At 38.0% G+C, this 21,274-nt stretch overlaps 1 protein-coding gene across 1 annotated transcript; it reads left to right on the forward strand.

The window, feature by feature from the left end:
• Positions 1-655: 655 nt before the first annotated feature.
• LOC127441285 (translocation protein SEC62-like) lies at positions 656-20,874 on the forward strand. Its single transcript, XM_051698504.1, has 8 exons — positions 656-740; positions 9,703-9,811; positions 9,938-10,043; positions 11,825-12,026; positions 12,156-12,251; positions 12,415-12,475; positions 12,678-12,797; positions 16,170-20,874. Exons 1-8 carry the CDS (start codon positions 705-707, stop codon positions 16,652-16,654), a joined length of 1,215 nt encoding a protein of 404 aa, XP_051554464.1. The 5' UTR covers positions 656-704; the 3' UTR covers positions 16,655-20,874.
• The last annotated feature ends 400 nt before the right edge of the window (positions 20,875-21,274 follow it).

Here is a 21,274-nt window from a genome sequence, read left to right on the forward strand (position 1 = left end):
TCTCATGTTCCAGCTATACAAGGCCTCGCCAATGCATTTTAAAACCAGTTCTGTGAAATGAAATGTGAAATGAAAAATAAAACTAGCTTGACTTATTTATGAAATTTAGAGTGTACCCTTAAAGGGACAGATCACCCAATAATGAAAATTATCTCATCATTTACTCACCCTCATAACTTTCCAGATGTGTATGACTTTCTAAGATTTTTTTTGAATATTTCAGCTCCGTAGGTCCATACAAGGCAAGTGAATGGGTACCAAAATTTTGAAGCTCCAAAAGCACATAAAGGCAGCATAAAAGTAATCCATACTCCAGTGGTTAAATTCTGAAGTGATATAATAAGTGTGAGTGAGAAACAGATCAATATTTTAGTCATTTTTTACCCATTCACTTGCATTGTGAAGACCAACAGAGCTGAAATATTCTTCTAAAACTCTTTGTTTGTGTTCTGCTGAAGAAATAAAGTCATGCACATCTGAGATGACATGAGGGGGTGAGTAAATGAAAAAAGAATTTTCATTTTTGGGATGAACTACAAGTCCTTTAATATGCACCGACCTCAAGATGGCAGTATTCCTTCAGATGCATTTGAAGCTGGTAAACGAAGAAGTGACTGATCGCGGTCTTTATGGTATTATCGCGAGATTTCCCCATTCCCTGCTCCGTTCGTGACCACGTCAAAGGAACACAGAAGTTAGAAATCATGGCGGAGCGCAGGAGACACAAGAAACGAATTCAGGTACCAAATTTCACACAACGGTCGCAATCAGACCCTTAACTTTAGACTCTCTTTTGTTTGTTGATCTAGTGTTTTGTTCTCCATTGCATACAGTTGTACTTTGATCAGTTATTGTTGCAGTGCATTTAGATGGGAGGTGGATTATTTATCAGCGCTTGCGGGCGCAGTTTTTGCGCTCCTGTTCGGTTATGCATGGCATCTTTTGGCAGGGATCTGAAGATTTATTTACTTTTTCGATTGATTTTGTGTTAGCTTGTGCTCATTTTAAAGTGTCTTCCCTCTTAATAGTCTCTGTCTGGTGGCACAGTTGGCCATCAGAGCTCTGTGTGCTGGCTGTTCTCTTTAACCAGCTGTTGTCTCTTATGCAGAGCGGATTTTTAACAAATACCGCCCATAATACGTCTGCATCGCTTCTTTACACACAGTTAAGTATGTAATGTTACAGTTGAGAACTGTTTGTGATATCTTGCAAGGGTAAACTTAAATGCCAGGCCAGTATATCGACCGTTAATCAATGTTGTCAATCACCTCTCTGCAGTGTTAATGAAAAGCATTTAAATGATGACCACCATAATAAGAAGAAGAATGAAAACTAAGGTTCTGCTAAATAAAACCTAAAAACAACCATTAGATTGCGTTCTTAATTCGTTTACCACATAGAAACCTCCTTGCAATGTTCTGTGATCATTAGTTTATGGTTAAAAAATAAAACCTTATACGAACGTTCATAGAACGTTAGGAGTTGGTTCCAAAAAGATGACCAAATGGGATCCATACACTGTGGAAAAACCACGTTACAGTACTTTATACTGTATTATGCATCACTCTTGTTTGAATAATTACACCACATCATTATAAGAGTTGCTCATGGACTTTGTGCTAATGTGATCCTGTGCTGTTCTGTAAGCAGTCCTCGTCTTGCAGGTGGGAAGCAATGCTGTGACAGCAGCACCGTCAGCCAAATGACTCTCCAGATCATGCATCTGTGTCCATTTCCAGTGTACTTAGAGCCATTCTTCACTATACAGACATGCATAGCTTACTCAGTACTCAAATGCGAGGGCCACATTATTTGAATCAGCCACCGAAGGACTGCAACTAACAATTATTTTGATAATCGATTAATCTAACGATTATTCAGTGATTATTGCAACGATTAATCATTAGCTCTTAACCGATTATTCAGCTTGTGCGCCGACTTAAAAGGTTGTATTAAATGTGCTTACTAACAATAAAGAGGACAAAATCATCTTTTTTACCTCTAAATGACATTCACTGAATTAAAGGGAAAAAATACTTTTTATTAAGTTTAATTCAGTAAAGAATTCACTGCAAAAAATCCTATTGCTCTCAAGTGTTTTTGTCTTGTTTTCCATTTAAAATAGTCTAAAAATCCTTAAAACAAGATACATTTACTTGAGAAGCAACATATAAGATGTTAAGAATTGCTTTCGGAGAATATATCTTGAATATAACTGTATTTTGTATATAAGTGTATTTTTCACTTGGTTATACTTCTGCAAGTGCAGGAAAAAAATATATACTTACGGTATGTTCAAGATCTATTTTCTAAGCAAGTCTAAATATCTTATATGCTGCTTCTCGGGTAAATGCATCTTTTTTTAAAGTATTTTTAGATATTTTAAAATATTTGTATTTTTAATACTATATTCAACATTCTCAGAATTTTTTCTTCTGCAGTATAGCTGCTGAAGAAAATGCACATTGTTTTAAAGGAGTTTTAGATATTTATATTGGAAAACAAACCAAAACAAAAACAAATCAAGTCACGAGCCATCACGTTATAATCTAGCTGCATTAAGCGTGCATGCTCGAGGGAGATCGGGACACTTCATGCAGCTCATAGAAGAGGCACTGACTGCACAGAGAAATGCCAGTTTTTAGTTGTTTACATGATCTGCGTCTGTATTATTTTAACTTCAATAAAGATATAATGCATTAAATATATCTGCATTAATGATGTAACGAAGGGGTGTTTCCTTTAAAGAGCTCCGGCTCCACTTATTCCACAACGAGAGTGCTTCTGTATTTACTTATTTTGTATTTTTGCATTATAATTCCCTCATACTTTGCGATCTATATCACCTGAAGCTGTTTGGAATGTTTAGAGTGCGTCTGGTCTGTGAGCTGTGTAATTCTCCTCTCCTCAGTCAGGCACAAACTGCAGTGCTGCTCTCGCATGTCATTATTAGAGTTTAATGTGATCTCATGTTACGTTAAATGAAATCAAACGACTATTCGGCAACGGATATTTTTGTCGTCAATTTCTTATTGTCGACATTGTCGATAACGTCAATTAATCGTTTCAGCCCTAATTCAGAGTGAACTCGGGGTCTGTTTTTGCTTCCACAGTGCTGTTTTACAGTTGTATCCTGCGTCACACTAGCAGACTCAAAACAACTCCATTTTGGCTGAGGGTGTCACACTTGGTGACTGTTTTGCTAAAAACTTGTTCTCTGCTGTCGGAGGTATGACACACTTGCTGATACAAAATGGTGGAGGGGTGACAGACATACCAACTCCCCCTATTCTCTCTCTGATTCTCTGTCACAGACTGTTGTGCCTCCGCTTTCTGATTTCATTTAGTGCAGGAGAAAAATGCTTGGTGACAGAATCAGTGTGGATTACAATCGGCGTTTGTGATGATTTACAGCTGAGTGCGATTGCAGATGAAAACTTTCAGATCAGCTTGATGTCTTGTCAGCAATTCAGTAAAAGAAGCAGCTCATTGGTCACTTGACGAGAACACAAGACCTCGCCTCGGTGACATAACGATTGTTTCAAGCAAGCCTGATGTGCTTTTTCAGTTTTTTGCCATTAGCTGTGTTCAACTTCATGATCTGCACAGGACTGGAAGCAGTGCACACCGTTAGAAATTTTGTCCGACTTAAGACTGCGCCGCCATGTCACTTGATGTATGCTACCAAAGTGTCGTGAGAGCGATTCGAGAGCAGCCGCCTAACACAGCTGTTTATTCTGACACCTCCAGTTCAGCATAAATTCTCACAAATCCGTGTTTTTATAACAGTACATAATGTTTATATCATGTTATATGATGTTTTTTGTAGTAATATGTTAATTCATAAAAAATAAAATAAAAACATTAAAATTATTCAAAATAAGGACTCCTTTATTGGTATTAAAATAATCTTGTATATTATTGGACTTTCTTATTGCACACACAGCAGTAACTGTATTAAGCAGCACAAAACCTTTTCAAAGGATATTGTTTGTGGTTATTACATGTAAAACATTCTTTTTTTAATTTTATTTAATTTAATTTTTTAATTTTTTTGTGTCTCGTGCAGGAGTGGCACGTTTTCAGATGCTGTGTAAAGATAAAAAGAACTTCACCTGTTAAAATGCATACGGAGGCACATCTGTATTCATGAAACTGCATCTAGCAAGGACATGTTCGGTGTGAATGGCCCCTAAATTCTCTCTGTGTAGGCAACATACCAGGTTTCTGGAGTAGACAGAGTATAATGTAAGCGTAGTATTGAGTTATGAGTGCTGTATTGATAAGAGAGTCACTCTCTGTGATCCTTTATAACTCACATGTTTGTTAGTTTTTGCTCTTATGCAACAGGTTGAAATCCACTGTCATTGCTGTTTGGACAGTTCCATACTGTGCTGCTTTGTGGCATAGTATGATCTTTAAAGAATTTGATTGTATAATGGTAACCTTGTATGCACTATAAAGGACAAGTGTATACAGTTGAAGTCAGAAGTTTACATACACCTTAGCCAAATACATTTAAACTCAGTTTTTCACAATTCCTTACATTTAAACATAGAAAACATTCCCTGTCTTAGGTCAGTTCGGATCACTACTTTATTTTAAGAATGTGAAATGTCAGAATAATAGTAGAGAGAATTATTTTTTTTCAGCTTTTATTTCTTTCATCACATTCCCAGTGGGTCAGAAGTTTACATACACTTTGTTAGTATTTGGTAGCATTGCATTTAAATTGTTTAACTTGGGTCAAACGTTTTGGGTAGCCTTCCACAAGCTTCTCACAATAAGTTGCTGGAATTTTGGCCCATTCCTTCAGACAGAACTGGTGTAACTGAGTCAGGTTTGTAGGCCTCCTTGGCCGCACACGCTGTTTCAGTTCTGCCCACAAATTTTCTAACGGATTGAGGTCAGGGCCTTCCAATACCTTGACTTTGTTGTCCTTAAGCCATTTTGCCACAACTTTGGAGGTATGCTTGGGATCATTGTCCATTTGGAAGACCTATTTGCGACAGATCTTTAATTTCCTGGCTGATGTCTTGAGATATTGCTTCAATATATCCACATGATTTTCCTTCCTCGTGATGCCATCTATTTTGTGAAGTGCACCTATCCCTCCTGCAGCAAAGCACCCCCACAACATGATGCTGCCACCCCCATGCTTCATGGTTGGGATGGTGTTCTTCGGCTTGCAAGTCTCACCCTTTTTCCTCCAAACATAACAATGGTCATTATGGCCAAACAGTTCAATTTTTGTTTCATTAGACCAGAGGGCATTTTTCCAAAAAGTAAGATCTTTGTCCCCATGTGCACTTGCAAACTGTAGTCTGGCTTTTTTTTATTTATTTTTTTTTTATGGCTGTTTTGGAGCAGTGGTTTCTTCCTTGCTGAGCAGCCTTTCAGGTTATGTCGATATAGGACTCGTTTTACTGTGGATATAGATACTTGTCTACCTGTTTCCTCCAGCATCTTCACAAGGTCCTTTGATGTTGTTCTGGGATTGATTTGCACTTTTCGCACCAAACTACATTCATCTCTAGGAGACAGAATGTGTCCCCTTCCTGAGCGGTATGATGGCTGCGAGGTCCTATGGTGTTTATACTTGCGTATTGTTTGTACAGATGAACGTGGTACCTTCAGACATTTGGAAATTGCTCCCGTGAATGAACCAGACTTGTGGAGGACCACAATTTGTTTTCTGAGGTCTTGGCTGATTTCTTTTGATTTTCCCATGATGTCAAGCAAAGAGGCACTGAGTTTGAAAGTAGGCCTTAAAATATATCCACAGGTACACCTCCAATTCAGTACACCTCCTATCAGAAGCTAATTGTCTAAAGGCTTGATATCATTTTCTGGAATTTTCCAAGCAGTTTAAAGGCACAGTTAACTTAGTGTATGTAAACTTCTAACCCACTGGAACTGACAAATAAAAGTGAAACATTCTGTCTGTAAACAATTTGTGGAAAAATTACTTGTGTCATCCACAAAGTAGATGTCCTAAATAACTTGCCAAAACTATAGTTTGCTAATATTAAATCTGTGGAGTGGTTAAAAAACGAGTTTTAATGACATCAACCTAAGTGTATGTAACCTTCTGACCTCAACTGTAAAAGAGACATATTCCCACTCAGAAGATCACAAATGGTAGATGAGAAATCATGCATTATTGTACTTTTAACAATCAGTAGGAAACCAAAACTTTCCACATCATAGTTTTCAGTCTTCTGATTTTTAAAAGTTGCCTGTGTCACTGCTTGTGTCCAAGCTGAACCAATAAAGTACATCTTGATTTCTCTTAAAGACCGTTTTTTCGGCCGCGTTGTGCGTGGCTGTGTTCATGTTTGTTTTATTATGTTTTAAGTTGATTTTTACCATTAAACTTTGTTTACTGTTCAGCCGGTTCCCACCGCCTCCTTGCCCGTCCTTATACTGTTACAGTGGTGCCGAAACCCGGGAGGGAGGAGGGATGCTCTGTCGTGGGGTCCTCACCGCTGCCAACCGACAGCCGGAGGAACCGCTGCTGTCTGCCGAGAAGGGGAGGAGCGGTTCTGTCCACCAGGTGCCAGAGGGCGGAGGAGTGGTTGAGGACTGGGCGACAGTGTGTCCGGGAACCGGTGGGCAAGTTTTCTCTCTCTCTCTCTCTCTCTCTGTGTCTCTCGTTCGCCGTTTCCCTCTCTCCACACCTCCCCTCGTCTCTTCCCCAGGTTGCCAGGAGGCGGGGTGGACCACCGACTGACAGAACGTCCGGAAGGGCAGCGTCTCCCCTCCAGAGATGGGGGGAGGAGTAGGTCAGTCCGGTGGCGCCCTGGCCTGAATTGGGTGGTGGAGGAGTGTGACAAGGAGGAGGGCATGGCCGGGCCATTAGGGTGCACAGCTGGTGCTGAATCAGCTGATATAAAGGGGAGCCAGAGACTCCGGTTCGAGAGAGAGAGAAATGCACGCGGCCGCGTTGTGTGTGTCTGTGTTCATGTTTGTTTTAAGTTGAGTTTTACCATTAAAGATCAGCCAGTTCCCGCCGCCTCCTTGCCCGTCCTTATACTGTTACAGTTAGTAAATTTTTTTATATGTTGCCTTGGACACTGTTACCTAGAGGCGTGGATGCAGCATCATTCAAACACAATAGTTTTTAGTGACAGATGCCATTGTAGAAATTCACTATTCACAGTCGGAAAGGATTAATTAAATATTTAAGTAATAAATATCCAATAACAGGGTGGTTACAAATATAAATCGAGTAGAATTTGGCTGGTCATGTGATCCTACATTGCAGACGCCACGAGGGGACTCCCATCATGTAGAATAAAACAGCTTTTATAAGGTTACTAATACAACTAGAGTATTCATCTTATATTAATGGACATTATGTATGTTTCAAAAATACAATTCATTTCTTTTAGAAGTTAAACTTTTTAAACGAGGAAAAAAATTGCTGAGTTCACCTAAGTGTAATGCCAGTTAGAGACAAGTGTTAAGCAGTTTATCTGAAGTCAGCAGCCAGTACCACAGCTATTGCTTAGACAACCAAACCATGAGCCCTAACTGATAACAGAAGTCCAGGGCCTTCAAAATTCAAAGTGTAATGCAAGACTAGTTCTTGTCTATCAATGCAGGGTTGAGACAATAAAAAAATAATAAACATTTTAAACGTGTTGACCAATGAAATAGCCTTACTTTTCAAGAAAATCACATGGAAAATCAGGCAAATCAACACCTTAAAGTCTTGCAAATCCACTTCAGAAGATATCTTATGTTTTATGTATACAGTTATTTGAAGTGATATTTTGGACCAATTAGTTTTAACTATGAATGCACCGATCCGATACCTGGATTGGTATCGGCTCTGATATTGACGTTTTTAGAAAGATCAGGTATCGGTCTGATGAGCCCGATTCAAATCCAAAACTGTGTGTTAGTCATGTTCATTACTGTCAAGCTCCAAAAATGACATAAAAGAACCCGTGCATTTTATTCAAAGCCACTTGAAGACATGCAATAGCTTTATGAATCGCAAAAGGCTGTGTTTAATAAGTAAATATACACAGGTAGTATGCACGTGCAGTGCGTTAGTGAATGGCACTGCTCTGTTGGCACACAAACATAACGCGCAGGCTGGTGAGGTGGTCGCTGCTATTTTCCAGGGAAGCTCCGTGAGCGCTACTCACGAACAACATCTCAGATGTAGATGCTCAAGAGTTTGGTTCACTTATAATATGCATTTAGAATGGCACCGGAGGAACCAGAATTTGAATAAGAAGCGAATTAAACTTCTGTGAACTAGCCCACGTACAGACACTTACTGAACTTCCTGGAGTGTTAGGATCGTCAAAATAAAAGTATGAGGGTTTTAAAGTTAAAGGTGCACAACTGAAAAATATTGTTGTATTTTGAAATTCCAAAAGTCAATAATAATAATATATTATTATCATTTATTTTTTTACAATTTATAACAATGTTTAAGTCGAATGGGTTCCAAAAATTAACTGTGTAAATGAAAAGTCGACTGATATCTTCCAACTAAATTGAACAAAAAAGAGATCTGAATCCTTCAAAGTACAGATACAAGAAAATTGGCTTCTTTTCTACTGAAGACTTAGACTCTGTTAATTTTGCTGCTGCATTATCCAGTAGAGTAGTTAACAAAGTTTTTCTTAATAGGCTATACATTTATATTGAAATTATGTATAGTAAGAGGTTTGTGTTTCTTTACGTATTAAAGAGTACCCCCAATTAGTATCACACAATGAGTTAAAGATATTCTAATCTGATTATGCAAAAAAACAACACTGGTATCGGATTGGTATAGGTCGATTCTGAGATTTCAGATATCGGATTGGAAGAAAAAAGTAGTATCAGTGCATCCCTAGTTTTTACAGTGCAAAAATGTCTTGTTGCACATTGCTTGTGGTTAGCTAGGATATAACTCAGATTTACATGGAGATTGGTTGTGGTATGCATGGTGCAACTGGAGAATTGTGGAGCTCTGACTAGAGTCATACCATGGTATACCTTATACCATGACCTTTAGTTCAAGAATCCAGATATGCCTGGTACTGGTAGTCATTTATTAGTTAAATGAATTATGTCTTTATAGACCATTTTTGGTGGGTTATATATATATATATAGAGAGAGAGAGAGTGGTCAAATAGTACTATGGTAGTGATCTATAATTCCTTAAATTGGTTCAGTTGATACATAGTTTGTCTGCAGCACAGTATGAATTGAGCAAGCAATCTCAGCATATGGTTTACTCAGCACAACATACCACCTTCACATCAGTATGGTGAGCTGAGGCTTATAGTTAGTTCAGATTCATTGACCATTCGACTAAAGGGAGGTCCAGCTGCCAGCACGAAAGATTCAAGGCACTGTGTCATAAGGGTTAGTTGGGTCAGCTTCCTACATTGTTATTCTCCTATTCATTCTTTTGTTAGCACTGGCTTCTCAAGCCTGAAATTCAACAAATAATGTCTGTCTGTTTCACACTCTGGATACCAGAGAGTCTGCTGGTAATAAGGCCATTTATTGTCAAATAGCAGATAATTGAGTGAATTATTAATTTTGCTGTGAACAACATACCCTCCTCTTGGTTAATAACAATGGTACTCTGTCAGAAAGTGAAAGCATTGGAGAACTTTATTTGAGGCAGCAGTTAATTTTTTGCCATCAGTACTTTTTTAAGATAAGAAATTAATCTCATTTTTCAGGAGGTCAGTGAACCTACCAAGGAGGAGAAGGCGGTTGCTAAGTACCTGCGCTTTAACTGCCCCAGCAAATCTACCAACATGATGGGACATCGAGTGGATTACTTTGTCGGTCAGTGTGCTTATTCCTACTCTTCATTCATAACATCACGTATCACAAGTATTTTTGTTGAGGCTTTAGCTATAGCAGTTCTCTTAGTGCCATTTCTAAACAAAATGTTTGCTCTATTTTTGTCAGCATCCAAAGCAGTGGACTGTCTGCTTGATTCAAAATGGGCCAAAACCAAGAAGGGCGATGAAGCTTTGTTCACAACCAGAGAGTCGGTGGTGGACTACTGCAACAGGTGCTCTCTGGAAACCTAGTCATTTTCTCCCTGTTGACAAGCTTTATTAGATTTGGGTGCTTTTCAAATTGAAATATTGTTAATAAATACCAGTGTTTCCCCTAGGATTATTTCTGGACCCGTATTAATGCGTTTTGGTCAAAGAATAGACTAAAACGGGTGTCAAACTTAATTTCAGCCTAGGCCACATCTGGGTTTATTTGTCCCCTCAATGGGCCCTTTGGAAATGTGGCACCAGCACCTGCTTTGGTAGCTCCCAAGCAAATATTATTACATGTTATGTGCATTGAAATGACATTTGACAGTACAGCATTGATTTTGAGGTTGGGATGCTGATGAAAATTATGATATTAACAACAGTAACATCTGCTCTGCCCTCGTGCTGATAATTGACCCGTGTAGTGCTGTTTCATTCCGCTTTTGAAGCGAGCAAAATGCGCTCCAAACATACAGAAGACAGGAAGGCTCATTTATATTCACGAGGAAAGCTTTAACTGAGTGTACAGTGAAACGCTGCAATCCCCTGCCATCCTACGTTTCAGAAAAGAGCTCGCGGGCCACTTAAAATGAAGCGAATTTGACACGTGTTGTTATGCGGTGACGTCACTGTGAGTAAGTGCATGTATTTGTGTGTGATGTGTGTGTGGTGTGGTCCCTTTCGCAGTGTATAAAGCACACAGCTGACTGGGGCTGGCAAGTGTTATGTTGAGTCAAGAATTTTAAATTAACCATGTGAAATCCCAAGAACAGTGCTCATAATTCAGCAGTGGTGCAGCACCGCTGCAAAATGCATATAGGGGAAACACTGTATACATACAAATCTTTTAGTCAAAAGTGATGATTTGATATGTAAACGAATGATTGTGATGGTCAGATGTTTTGGCCAGGCTGATTAAAGGAGTAGTTCACCCAAAAAAATTTTCTCATTTACTCACCCTCATGCCATCCCATTTTTGTTTCTCCTGAACACAAAAAAAGATTTTCAGAAAAAATATCTCAGCTCTGTAGGTCCATTCCACGCAAGTGAAAAACTTTGTAGGTCTAAATAGCATATAAAAGCATCATAAAAGCAATCAAAAGGACTCCAGTGATTTAATCCATGTCTTCAGAAGCGATATTATAGGTGTGGGTGAGAGAGAGATCAATATTTAAGTCCTTTTGTACTATAAATTCTCCTCCCTGCCCAGTAGGTGGCGATATGAATGAAGATGTGAATCGCCAAAAACAAAAGACGAATTTGGAAGTGAAAGTGTACATTTATAGAAAAAAGAACTTAAATATTGTTATTTGTTTTACCCACACCTATCAAACTGCTTTTGTAGATATGGATTTAACCACTGGAGTTGTATGGATTACTTTTATGCTGCCTTTATATGCTTTTTGTACCTTTAAAGTTTTAGTCACCATTCACTTGCATTGTATGGACCAACAGAGCTGAAATATTCTTAGAAAAATCTGACACATCTGTGATGGCATGAGGGTGAGTAAATGATGAGAGAATTTTCATTTTTGGGTGAACTATCCCTTTAATCATCGGATAATTTGAGATTATTATCATCGGCTAATAACTTTGATTTTGTAAGTTCCAAATTCTAGTGAAGGATTTGTGAATGGATAATGCATTTTTTATATTTCTTTTTACTAAATATTAGAGTAAAAATAGTGAAATGAGTAAAATTTGCATTTAATTTCTGCATTTTTTTGTACTTCCCATTTGCTGTCATTAGCCATTAAAAAATGTTTATCAGCCAACCACTAATTCAAACACTTACATTTCTCAGGCTTCTAAAGAAACAGTTTTTCCACCGAGCCCTGAAAGTGATGAAGAAGAAGCCAGAGAAAGATGTAAAGAAAGAAAAGGAAAAGGAGAAAGAAAAAGAGAAGGCTAAAAGTGACAGCGGCAAAGAAGATGAGAAAAAGGCCAAAAAGGAGAAAGACAAAAAGAAGGATTTTGAAGCTGCAGACACAAAGAAGGACAAAAATGTATGACTAGAATTTCTGACAACACAATCAAACTTGTGTCCTGTTTCACACTAGTCAACTAAAGTTGATCTTTTTGGATACATGCACATCACGACTTGGCTTTTAAAGTTTTTTTTCTTAAATGTTTAGGATGACAGTCCAGGATCTCCAAAGAAGAAGAAAGATGTGAAAAAGAAGTTCAAGCTAGAACCTCATGAGGACCAACTGTTCTTAGATGGAAACGAGGTCAGAACAAACTGCATTCTGAGAGTAAAAGCTAACATATGCTTTAAATCTTGCATGCAGAAAGTTTTCTTACTTAAGAAAGCTTTTTTCTTACCAAGAAAAACTCAACTAGATGAAAATGCACATATTGGACATTGTTTTCATTGCTTTGTCTTTTCTGCAGGTGTATTTTTGGGTTTACGATCCAGTCCATTTTAAAACCTTTGCCATGGGATTGATACTAGGTAGGATCAATTCCAGTGGTTTGCAACTTTTCTGACATGAAGTCTCATGCCAGTTATTAATTTTTAATGATTAACCTTCCATCTGCCAATGGTGGCATGCATGCTTAAGGTTCCTGATCCCTGATGCACTCCAATGATGTAGCAATTTTATGTGTTTCTGTATGTTTCCATTACTTATTCAGAGCTTTGTGTTTGTTTGCAGTCATTGCAGTTATTGCAGCCACTCTGTTCCCGCTGTGGCCCGCTGAGATGAGAGTTGGTGTGTACTACCTGAGTGTGGCGGCAGGGTGCTTTGTTGCCAGTATACTTCTACTGGCTGTTGGTACGAGTTCTAGACATTACATTCTTGTTGTTTGGAAAGAAAAATGCTTTTCTCCAAAGATTGTATACTTTCAATGGAATTGTACACACAAGAACTGTGCAGATACATTAATGTATTGAAATATGTTCTAACAATATTGCATCAAGATTTTTTTTTATTCAATCAGTGTGTGGTGTCAGTCGATGAAAATATTTATTCGTGATTAATCGCATGTTTACTCATAGTAAATAACGATTAATCACAGATTTCAAAAGTGCTTAAATTTGACTCGATATAAACGAGACAGAAATGCACTAAAATAGCACCAATTCAAATCACATTAAATGTTTTCCAAAGTCTTAAGTGGTATGGTGACTAATTGAAAAAAGTATTCATTGCAAAGGGCATTAATTCTCTTAAACCTTCATCCTCCAAAATATTAATCGTGGCTATCCCCGGGGGCCTGGGTAGCTCAGTGAGTAAAGACGCTGACTACCACCCCTGGAGTCGCAAGTTCGAATCCAGGGTGTGCTGAGTGACTCCAGCCAGGTCTCCTAAGCAACCCGGTTGCTCGGGAGGGTGGAGTCACATGGGGTAACCTACTCGTGGTTGCGATTTAGTGGTTCTCGCTCTCAATGGGGCGCGTGGTAAGTTGTGCTTGGATCGTGGAGAGTAGCATGAGCCTCCACATGCTGTGAGTCTGCAGTGTCATGCACAGCGAGCCACGTGATAAGATGCGTGGATTGACTGTCTCAGAAGCGGAGGCAACTGAGACTTGTCCTCTGCCACCCAGATTGAGGTGAGTAACCGCCCCACCATGAGGACCTACTAAGGTACAAATTGGGGGGAAAAGGGGATAAAAAAAACAACATGGCTATCCCCTTTACTACAGCAATCGTGAAGTTACATTCACATGATTTGCACGCTGTTTTGAAGTCCACATGAAAAGTGCTAAAGAGTGTGTCTTTTTTTGCTTTTAATTCTGGTACTACACTTGAAAACGATACTTTATCTGAATTGTCTGGTAAAAAAGAAGCACAACTCAGTGCCAGGGAAATGATAATACTTCACTCCAGCGGGTCATTTTAATTCAGCTTTTCACAGGTCCCATCTGTTTTTTATTTATTTATTTATTTTTTTACAAAAATAAGGTTAAAGGAAGGTTCCGGGTTCAATACAAGTTAAGCTCAATAGACAGCATTTATGGCATAATATTAATTAACACAAACATTTATTTTGACTCATCCCTCCTTTTCTTTAAAAAAAAAAAAAAAAAGCAAAAATCTTGGTTCCAGTGAGGCACTTTCAATGGAAGCCAATGTGGCCAATCCGCAAACATTAAAATATTGACAAAAGTTTAAAAAGTATAGCAACAAGACAAAGGAAATGCATGTAAAAATGATTTTAGTGTGATAAAATCACGTACCATTTCTGTGTAAAGTTATAGCCATTTTTACAACTTTGTTACCATGATAATGTAATGTCAACGAACCTTAAAACGACTGATTTATGATTTAAACAACTTTACAGCTCAAATAATACTTGAGTTTTAACAGAAGAATTAATGTAAGTGCTTTCATAAAATTATAAGCTTCACATTTTTGTGTTTAAACCCTCCAAAAATTGGCCCCATTCGCTTCCATTGTAAATGCCTCACTGTAACCTCGATTTTTGCTTCTTTTTTTTTTTTTTTTTTTTTTTTAATAAAAGGAGGGAAATTATTTTTTGTGGTTTATCAATATTATGCCACAAATTCTGTCGATTGAACTTAACTTGTAATGAACCCGGAACATTCCTTCAAGAGGTTCTTTCTCCATAATTTGATCAGTGACACGGAACAAAGTCTGTCCCTGCACGGAATCACTGTTCGCAAACATTCCGGCCTACTCCAACCAGTATTCAGAACTCACACGGAGCTGAATGAAATGTCAAATCGGTAAATGCGTTAATCGCAATCAATAAAGCAATATCACACGAGCAATCATGCTGTATTGCCCTACATTAGCATGGCTGTGATTCAGCCACATGTAATCACAGCTGTGTTGATTTAGGGACATACAGCACGATTGCGAGTGTGATATTGCTTTTATACAACAGTTCAAAGAATAAGTAAATTAAAAAATGAGGTAAAACTAAGGACTGTCACAAAAAACACATTTGTGCATGGAACTACTTTCTTACGCCACGGATCAGGATCTGCCGGTGCTAGTTCTAAATATGCACACAAGCCTCCGTAACTAATTTGAAAACGTCACTTTAGAATTAGTAATGACGTCTTGGGCTGTGTCTAACAAGTCATTGAAGAAACAAGGGTGTGTGTGTGTGTTTAAGAGAGACAGACATAGAGAGCAAGCGATTGAGCTTGTGTGACTGACTACCTGTGTCTGTCGTGAGTCCAGTCCCAAGCAGTAGTGTAGTGTAAGTCAGCTTGCTAAAAATAATGGAAATTCTTGTCAAATACATTCTATTTTCTCTTTGTAAAAATAGCCGTCCGAGCGGGGGTCCTCCCTGAGTATTTTGTGTAGCTGGTTCGCAAGAGTCATTCACTATAGAAACCGTTCTCTCCTCCACCACGTTGAATATTTATATCTCCTCACAACACGGAAACTTCGGTAAAAGGTAAGTGCTTTGGGTATGATTTTGATTACTCCATCTGTTGTGTCTCTCAGCTGTGATAAGTCTTAATGCTGAAGCTGTTAGTTTAACTGTATTTCCCAGCTGTAGTAGTGTAGTAGTAGTCCGAGTGATCATTGAGTGAGTGACAATGCTGATGATGACTTCAACGAAACTGCTCGCTGACTGACATGTCCTCACTCCATGCATATCAAACTTAACGGTTCATAACACATAAAAATGGTCTTTTGTCACCATCTCCTGGCTAAATCCTTTAATGTCACAGGGTAAAATGAAAAGACACATAAACTGTAGCTCATTTACTAGAATGGCACGAACACAAGCGGAGTGATACAAACAGTGAAGCGTCCGAGTGCTGATTTTCTGAGATGTCAGTACACATGGAACCTCTCTTGTTCAATCAGATTCGAGGACCGGAACCAACTGTTGAATAAGAAAAATTAACGCCTCAAACATTTTAAATTAACTCTGGTGCATTCATATAATTTTCTGCTGTTAAATTTGTGTTGTCCATTTATATCAAATACTTTCTGTAAAAACAATTCATTGAAACGGTCACTATGGTGTCTAAACCCAGAACTAAACAGCCCTAGAATAGAATATTATGAAGTATCATATCTTAAAAAAAAAAGGTATTCACTACAAGGGCCCACATTTTAAATATCTACTACATACTCCTATTGCATGTGACAGTACAATGTTACTGCCTGTTTTATCAAATGCTCATTTCTCATTCTATGCTTTAATTTACATTTTCAGCTCGCTGCATCCTGTTCCTGATCATCTGGTTGGTGACCGGCGGGCGTCACCACTTCTGGTTCCTACCAAACTTGACTGCAGACGTGGGATTTATCGACTCTTTCCGGCCTCTCTATACGCACGAGTACAAGGGTCCACGTGCCAACTCAAAAAAATCAGGCAGTGACAAATCTGAAAACAAGGGCATGGATTCCAGCAAAGTGCAGAAATCAGACAGCGAGGATAAATCGGACAGCGAGAAGAAAGACGGCGAAGAGGATGAGGAAGACAATAAGAATGCGGGCAACAGCGAGGGGAGTGAGGAAGCGGGTGCAGAACGTCAGTCGGATACAGACAGTGACAGACGAGAGGAGGAAGGATCGCAGCACAGCAACGGCAACGATTTTGAAATGATCACCAGAGAAGAGCTGGAACAGCACACAGAGGAAGAGGAAGAAGAGGAGGAAGAGCAAAGCGAGACAAAGCCCTTGACTGTTCAAACATAAACTTTCGGCCTCACACCCACACACATACTCCCATGCTCCATGTGGACCTGCTGATGTTCTTCTGGCATGTTCAGGAGACGTTCCCCATTTCTGTTCTGGCTGAGATCTTCCTCTATGAAAACAGACAGGCATAAAGGTTAAAGGAGAGCAAGTACTAGAAGCAAAGGCTGTTTTGTTTCCCTGAATATGCTTCCCCACTTTAGATGCAAGCAAACACATTTGGATCATGTATGTCTCCCTAAACAACTGGTTTACACCTTCACCTTTCCTCTTATTGTGTTAATGTTATCTAATATCAAGGCGTTTTGTTTTAGAAACATGTCAGTAGTGTTAAGTGTTCAAGAAGGACTGGAAAGGTGAGCTTTCAGAATGGTCTTTAAACCACATAAAGGTTCACTATTCAGTCAGAAATATTTAAAGGAATAGTACACCCAAAAATGAAAATTCTCATCATTTACTCACCCTTATGCCATCCCAGATGTATATGACTTTCTTTCATCTGCTGAATTCAAATGAAGATTTTTAGAAGAATTTCTGAGCTCTTTTGGTCCATACATTGCAAGTGAATGGGTGGCAGAATTTTGGAGCTCCAAAAATCACATAAGTCAGCATAAAAGTAATCCATAAGTTCCATTGGTTAAATCAAAGCCTTCAGAAGCTATATGATGGGTCTGGGTGAAAAACAGATGAATATTTAAGTCCTTTTTTACTATAAATTCTCCTCCCTGCTCGGTCAGTCTCCACTTTCACTTTCACATTCTTGTGTTTTTGGTGATTCACATTTTTCATGCATATCGCCCCCTACTGGGCAGGGAGAAGAATTTCTAGCAAAATGGACTTAAATATTGATCTGTTTCTCACCCACACCTATCATATCACTTCTGAAGATATGGATTAAAACACTGGAGTCGTATGGATTATTTTTATGCCGCCTTCATGTGCTTTTTTTTTTTTGGCAAAATTTTGGCATCTATTCACTTGCATTGTATGGACCTACAGAGCTGAAATATTCTAATAAAAATCATAATTTGTGTTCTGAAAGTCAGACATCTGGGATGGCATGGGGGTGAGTAAATGAGAGAATTTTCATTTTTTGGTGAACTATCCCTTTAAGATCTGACACTTTAATATTCCATGTTGGCACTTTCTTTTTTCTTTTTTTACCACATAATAAATTGGATCGTTTCAAAGGACCAACAATTTGTCTTAGCTACCTAATAAGTGTTCCTATCATTCATTTTAATCACAAATCTGAATTGTTTTTGACCTGTGACATTTCTGAGGAACTCTGGGAATTCTTGCTTGGCTTGGGAGGCAGATGTATTGATGTGCACTTGTCACACGGTCTGTTGCACATTGCAATAGAACTTTGTGATTCTGATAAGAAATAGTCGTTGTTCATGGAAACAAAGAGAAATTGCTGCAGTATCCTAGACTCAAAGACAGTTATTTGAAACATCCCATTAGTAATCATTTGGACTACATTCAGAAGAGGAAACTACACCCACATTTGTGCCAAATTGTGCAGATATTGATGCTTTTTCATATGCAGAGTACATACAAATTATGACCAAGTCACAACGCTTTGATTAGCTGCCAGATAAATACAGTTCAAACATGTCATGTCTCATACAGTATGTCCCTTCTCCTGTTAAAAGAATAATTCACCCAAAAATGAAAATTCAGTCATCATTTACTCACCCTCACATTGCTCCAAACCCGTATGACTGACTTTCTTCCATGAAACACAAAAGGAGCTGTTAGGCAAAATTGGAAAATTATGTGTGACAGAATTTTAATTTTGAGGTGAACTATCCCTTTAACTATAGCAGACTAGCTGATTTCTTAGTCGAATCACACATCATTGTATCTGAGCCTCTGTTCATTCACACTTGGTACTTCCCATACTGTGTGCTAACTTTAATGTTGATTCTCTGATTCAAATCTTACTTACCTGAGGGACTGTGGTCCAAAATAGCCTGTTAGTTAGTTTGCATTCTAATAAGGGCTGAGGTCCAATACTATCTTTACATAGGGTTGCATACTATTGACTAGAGTATTATTTTACATTAGCTGTTTTTTTTTTTTTTTTTTTACTCATACCGAGGATGATATTTAAGAGATGAAATACAAATGTATAATTTATATATGGATTCTATAAATCTGCCAGATATGTTCATGCCAGCAGTTCAGGTAGTGATCCACTCTGTTCAACATGAACTGTATTCTATTTTATAATGTCAGAAACCCAGGTTTTTCATTTTAGAGTTTTATACAAATATTCCAATCACCAATAGGCTAAATGTTTTCCATGCTGAAGACTTTGGAAAGATTGTTTCTGGACAATATACTGGATTTAGGATACAGAAAAATTTTATTGCGGATTAATTTTGTAGTTTCCTAATGCTCTACTGACATGTCATTTTTAATGCATGGACTGTTGGTGTTTATCAGATGCATACAAGAGTCTGGAAACACTTGTTTTACGTATAAAAAAAAAATTGAGAACCCTTGTTAAAGCGTCCTTTAAAATACAAGGTAATCTCAAGTTCAACAGGAGCAGGCAACTCCTTTTGCTCCAGTGAAGATCTCAGTCTTTTTTTTCTTCAAATGGTATGAATCTTTAACCATGTCTGTAAGGAGATGATCTTGTCAGTTAAACCCCAGGAGGGGTCACACTTTAGTGTTCCTTTAGAAATACTATGTATGTCCTCAATATTCTTCGTCCTTGACTTTGAAGACCTGGATAGATTGGGCACAACATTTACATGGCAGTTTTACATAATTAAGGACGTATTGTTTCTTTTTGTTTTCTGTTCCATTGTCTCTATGAGAGGCAAAGATGTTGATGAGTTTTTTTTTCTTTTTTTTTTTTTATTGGCAAGAAATTTCATTTGTCATCATTGGGTGTTGCTGCACAGTGTCAGTCTGTTATGTACAAATGTAGTGTTAAAACATGCTGCATTGCAGCATATTTCTAAAGAGGGAATCCCAGTTTTCTTTTTTTTTTTTAATCTGGTCAGCGTGTCATCAACTAATTAATTGTCCGTATTTGGATCAATATTGAGGACTGTCTTTTTTGCAATATCTTGAGTATAATTTAAGTGTCTGTCAAAGGTATATCTGTATTCTTTCACTGCAATAAAAATGCAGGACGCAAGCTATTTGCATTGTTTTGCAGTTGTTAACCATAAATGTACTTAATGCAGTAGTGCACTTAATTGTTTCATAACAGTTTTCTACTGCCATAGATGTGCAACCATTTTATTACACGTCACAACACAGAGAATTCAATTAAAGCCACTATAACCTGATTAAATAATGAAGGTATAGTCCTATTTTTTATAATTGTAATAGTTACAATAAATACATGCTGTATATAGTCTACATTTTTCCAATTAAGCATGGACAGTTTGCTAAAAATTGTAATTCTGTCATTACTACCCTCATGACGTTTTAAACCTAAATGACTTTTTTTCTTCCATGGAATGTATACTCACCCAGCACTTTATTAGGTACACCTGGACACCTACTTACTCATGCAAATACCTAATTAGCCAATCGTGTTGCAGCAGTGCAATGCATAAATTCATGCAGATACAGGTCAGGAGCTTCAGTTAAATGTTCACATAAACCATCAGAATAGGGGGGGAAATGTGACCTCAGTGATTTGGACCATGGCATGATTGTTGGTGCCAGATGGGCTGGTTTGAGTATTTCTGTAACTGCTGATCTCCTGGGATTTTCACACACAGTCTCTAGAATTTATTTTGAATGGTGCCAAAATAAAAAACATCCAGTGAGCAGCAGTTCTGTGGACAGAAACGTTGATGAAAGAGTTTAGTGGAGAATGGCCAGACTGGTTCCAGCTGACAAAAAGGCTACGGTAACTCGGATAACCCCTCTGTACAATTGTAGTGAGCAGAATAGCATCTCAGAATGTACAACATGTTGAACATTGAGTCGGATGGAATACAACAGCAGATCATGTCGGGCACCTTATTAGGACCATAGTGATCCTAATAAAGTGCTTAGTGAGTGTCTATAAATATAAATAAAATGTTACAAGGTATGTTAGTCTCAGTCACCATTTACTTTGCATATTTTTTCAATTGAATAAAAGAGAATTGTGACTGAGGCTGTCATTCTGCCAAACATTTCCTTATATGTTTGGAACAACATGAGGGTGAGTAAATTACCGAATTTTCATTTTTGAGTTAATACCACTCTCAGAGACATATACAGGTGCATCTCAATAAATTAGAATGTCGTGGAAAAGTTCATTTATTTCAGTAATTCAACTCAAATTGTGAAACTCTTGTATTAAATAAACTCAGTGCACACAGACTGAAGTAGTTTAAGTCTTTGGTTCTTTTAATTGTGATGATTTTGGCTCACATTTAACAAAAACCCACCAATTCACTATCTCAAAAAATTAGAATACATCATAAGACCAATAAAAAAAAACATTTTTAGTGAATTGTTGGCCTTCTGGAAAGTATGTTCATTTACTGTATATGTACTCAATACTTGGTAGAGGCTCCTTTTGCTTTAATTACTGCCTCAATTCGGCGTGGCATGGAGGTGATCAGTTTGTGGCACTGCTGAGGTGGTATGGAA

This window comes from Myxocyprinus asiaticus, chromosome 5, assembly GCF_019703515.2.
Source record: "Myxocyprinus asiaticus isolate MX2 ecotype Aquarium Trade chromosome 5, UBuf_Myxa_2, whole genome shotgun sequence".
NCBI classification, from domain to species: domain Eukaryota; kingdom Metazoa; phylum Chordata; class Actinopteri; order Cypriniformes; family Catostomidae; genus Myxocyprinus; species Myxocyprinus asiaticus.

Bases quoted from the DNA above. Each gene is read 5' to 3' on its own strand.
- LOC127441285 (XM_051698504.1), top strand. From the start codon at position 705: ATGGCGGAGCGCAGGAGACACAAGAAACGAATTCAG. The intron at 10,044-11,824 runs GTGCTCTCTGGA...TACATTTCTCAG, and splicing joins GTGGTGGACTACTGCAACAG to GCTTCTAAAGAAACAGTTTT. The intron at 12,252-12,414 runs GTCAGAACAAAC...TCTTTTCTGCAG, and splicing joins TGTTCTTAGATGGAAACGAG to GTGTATTTTTGGGTTTACGA.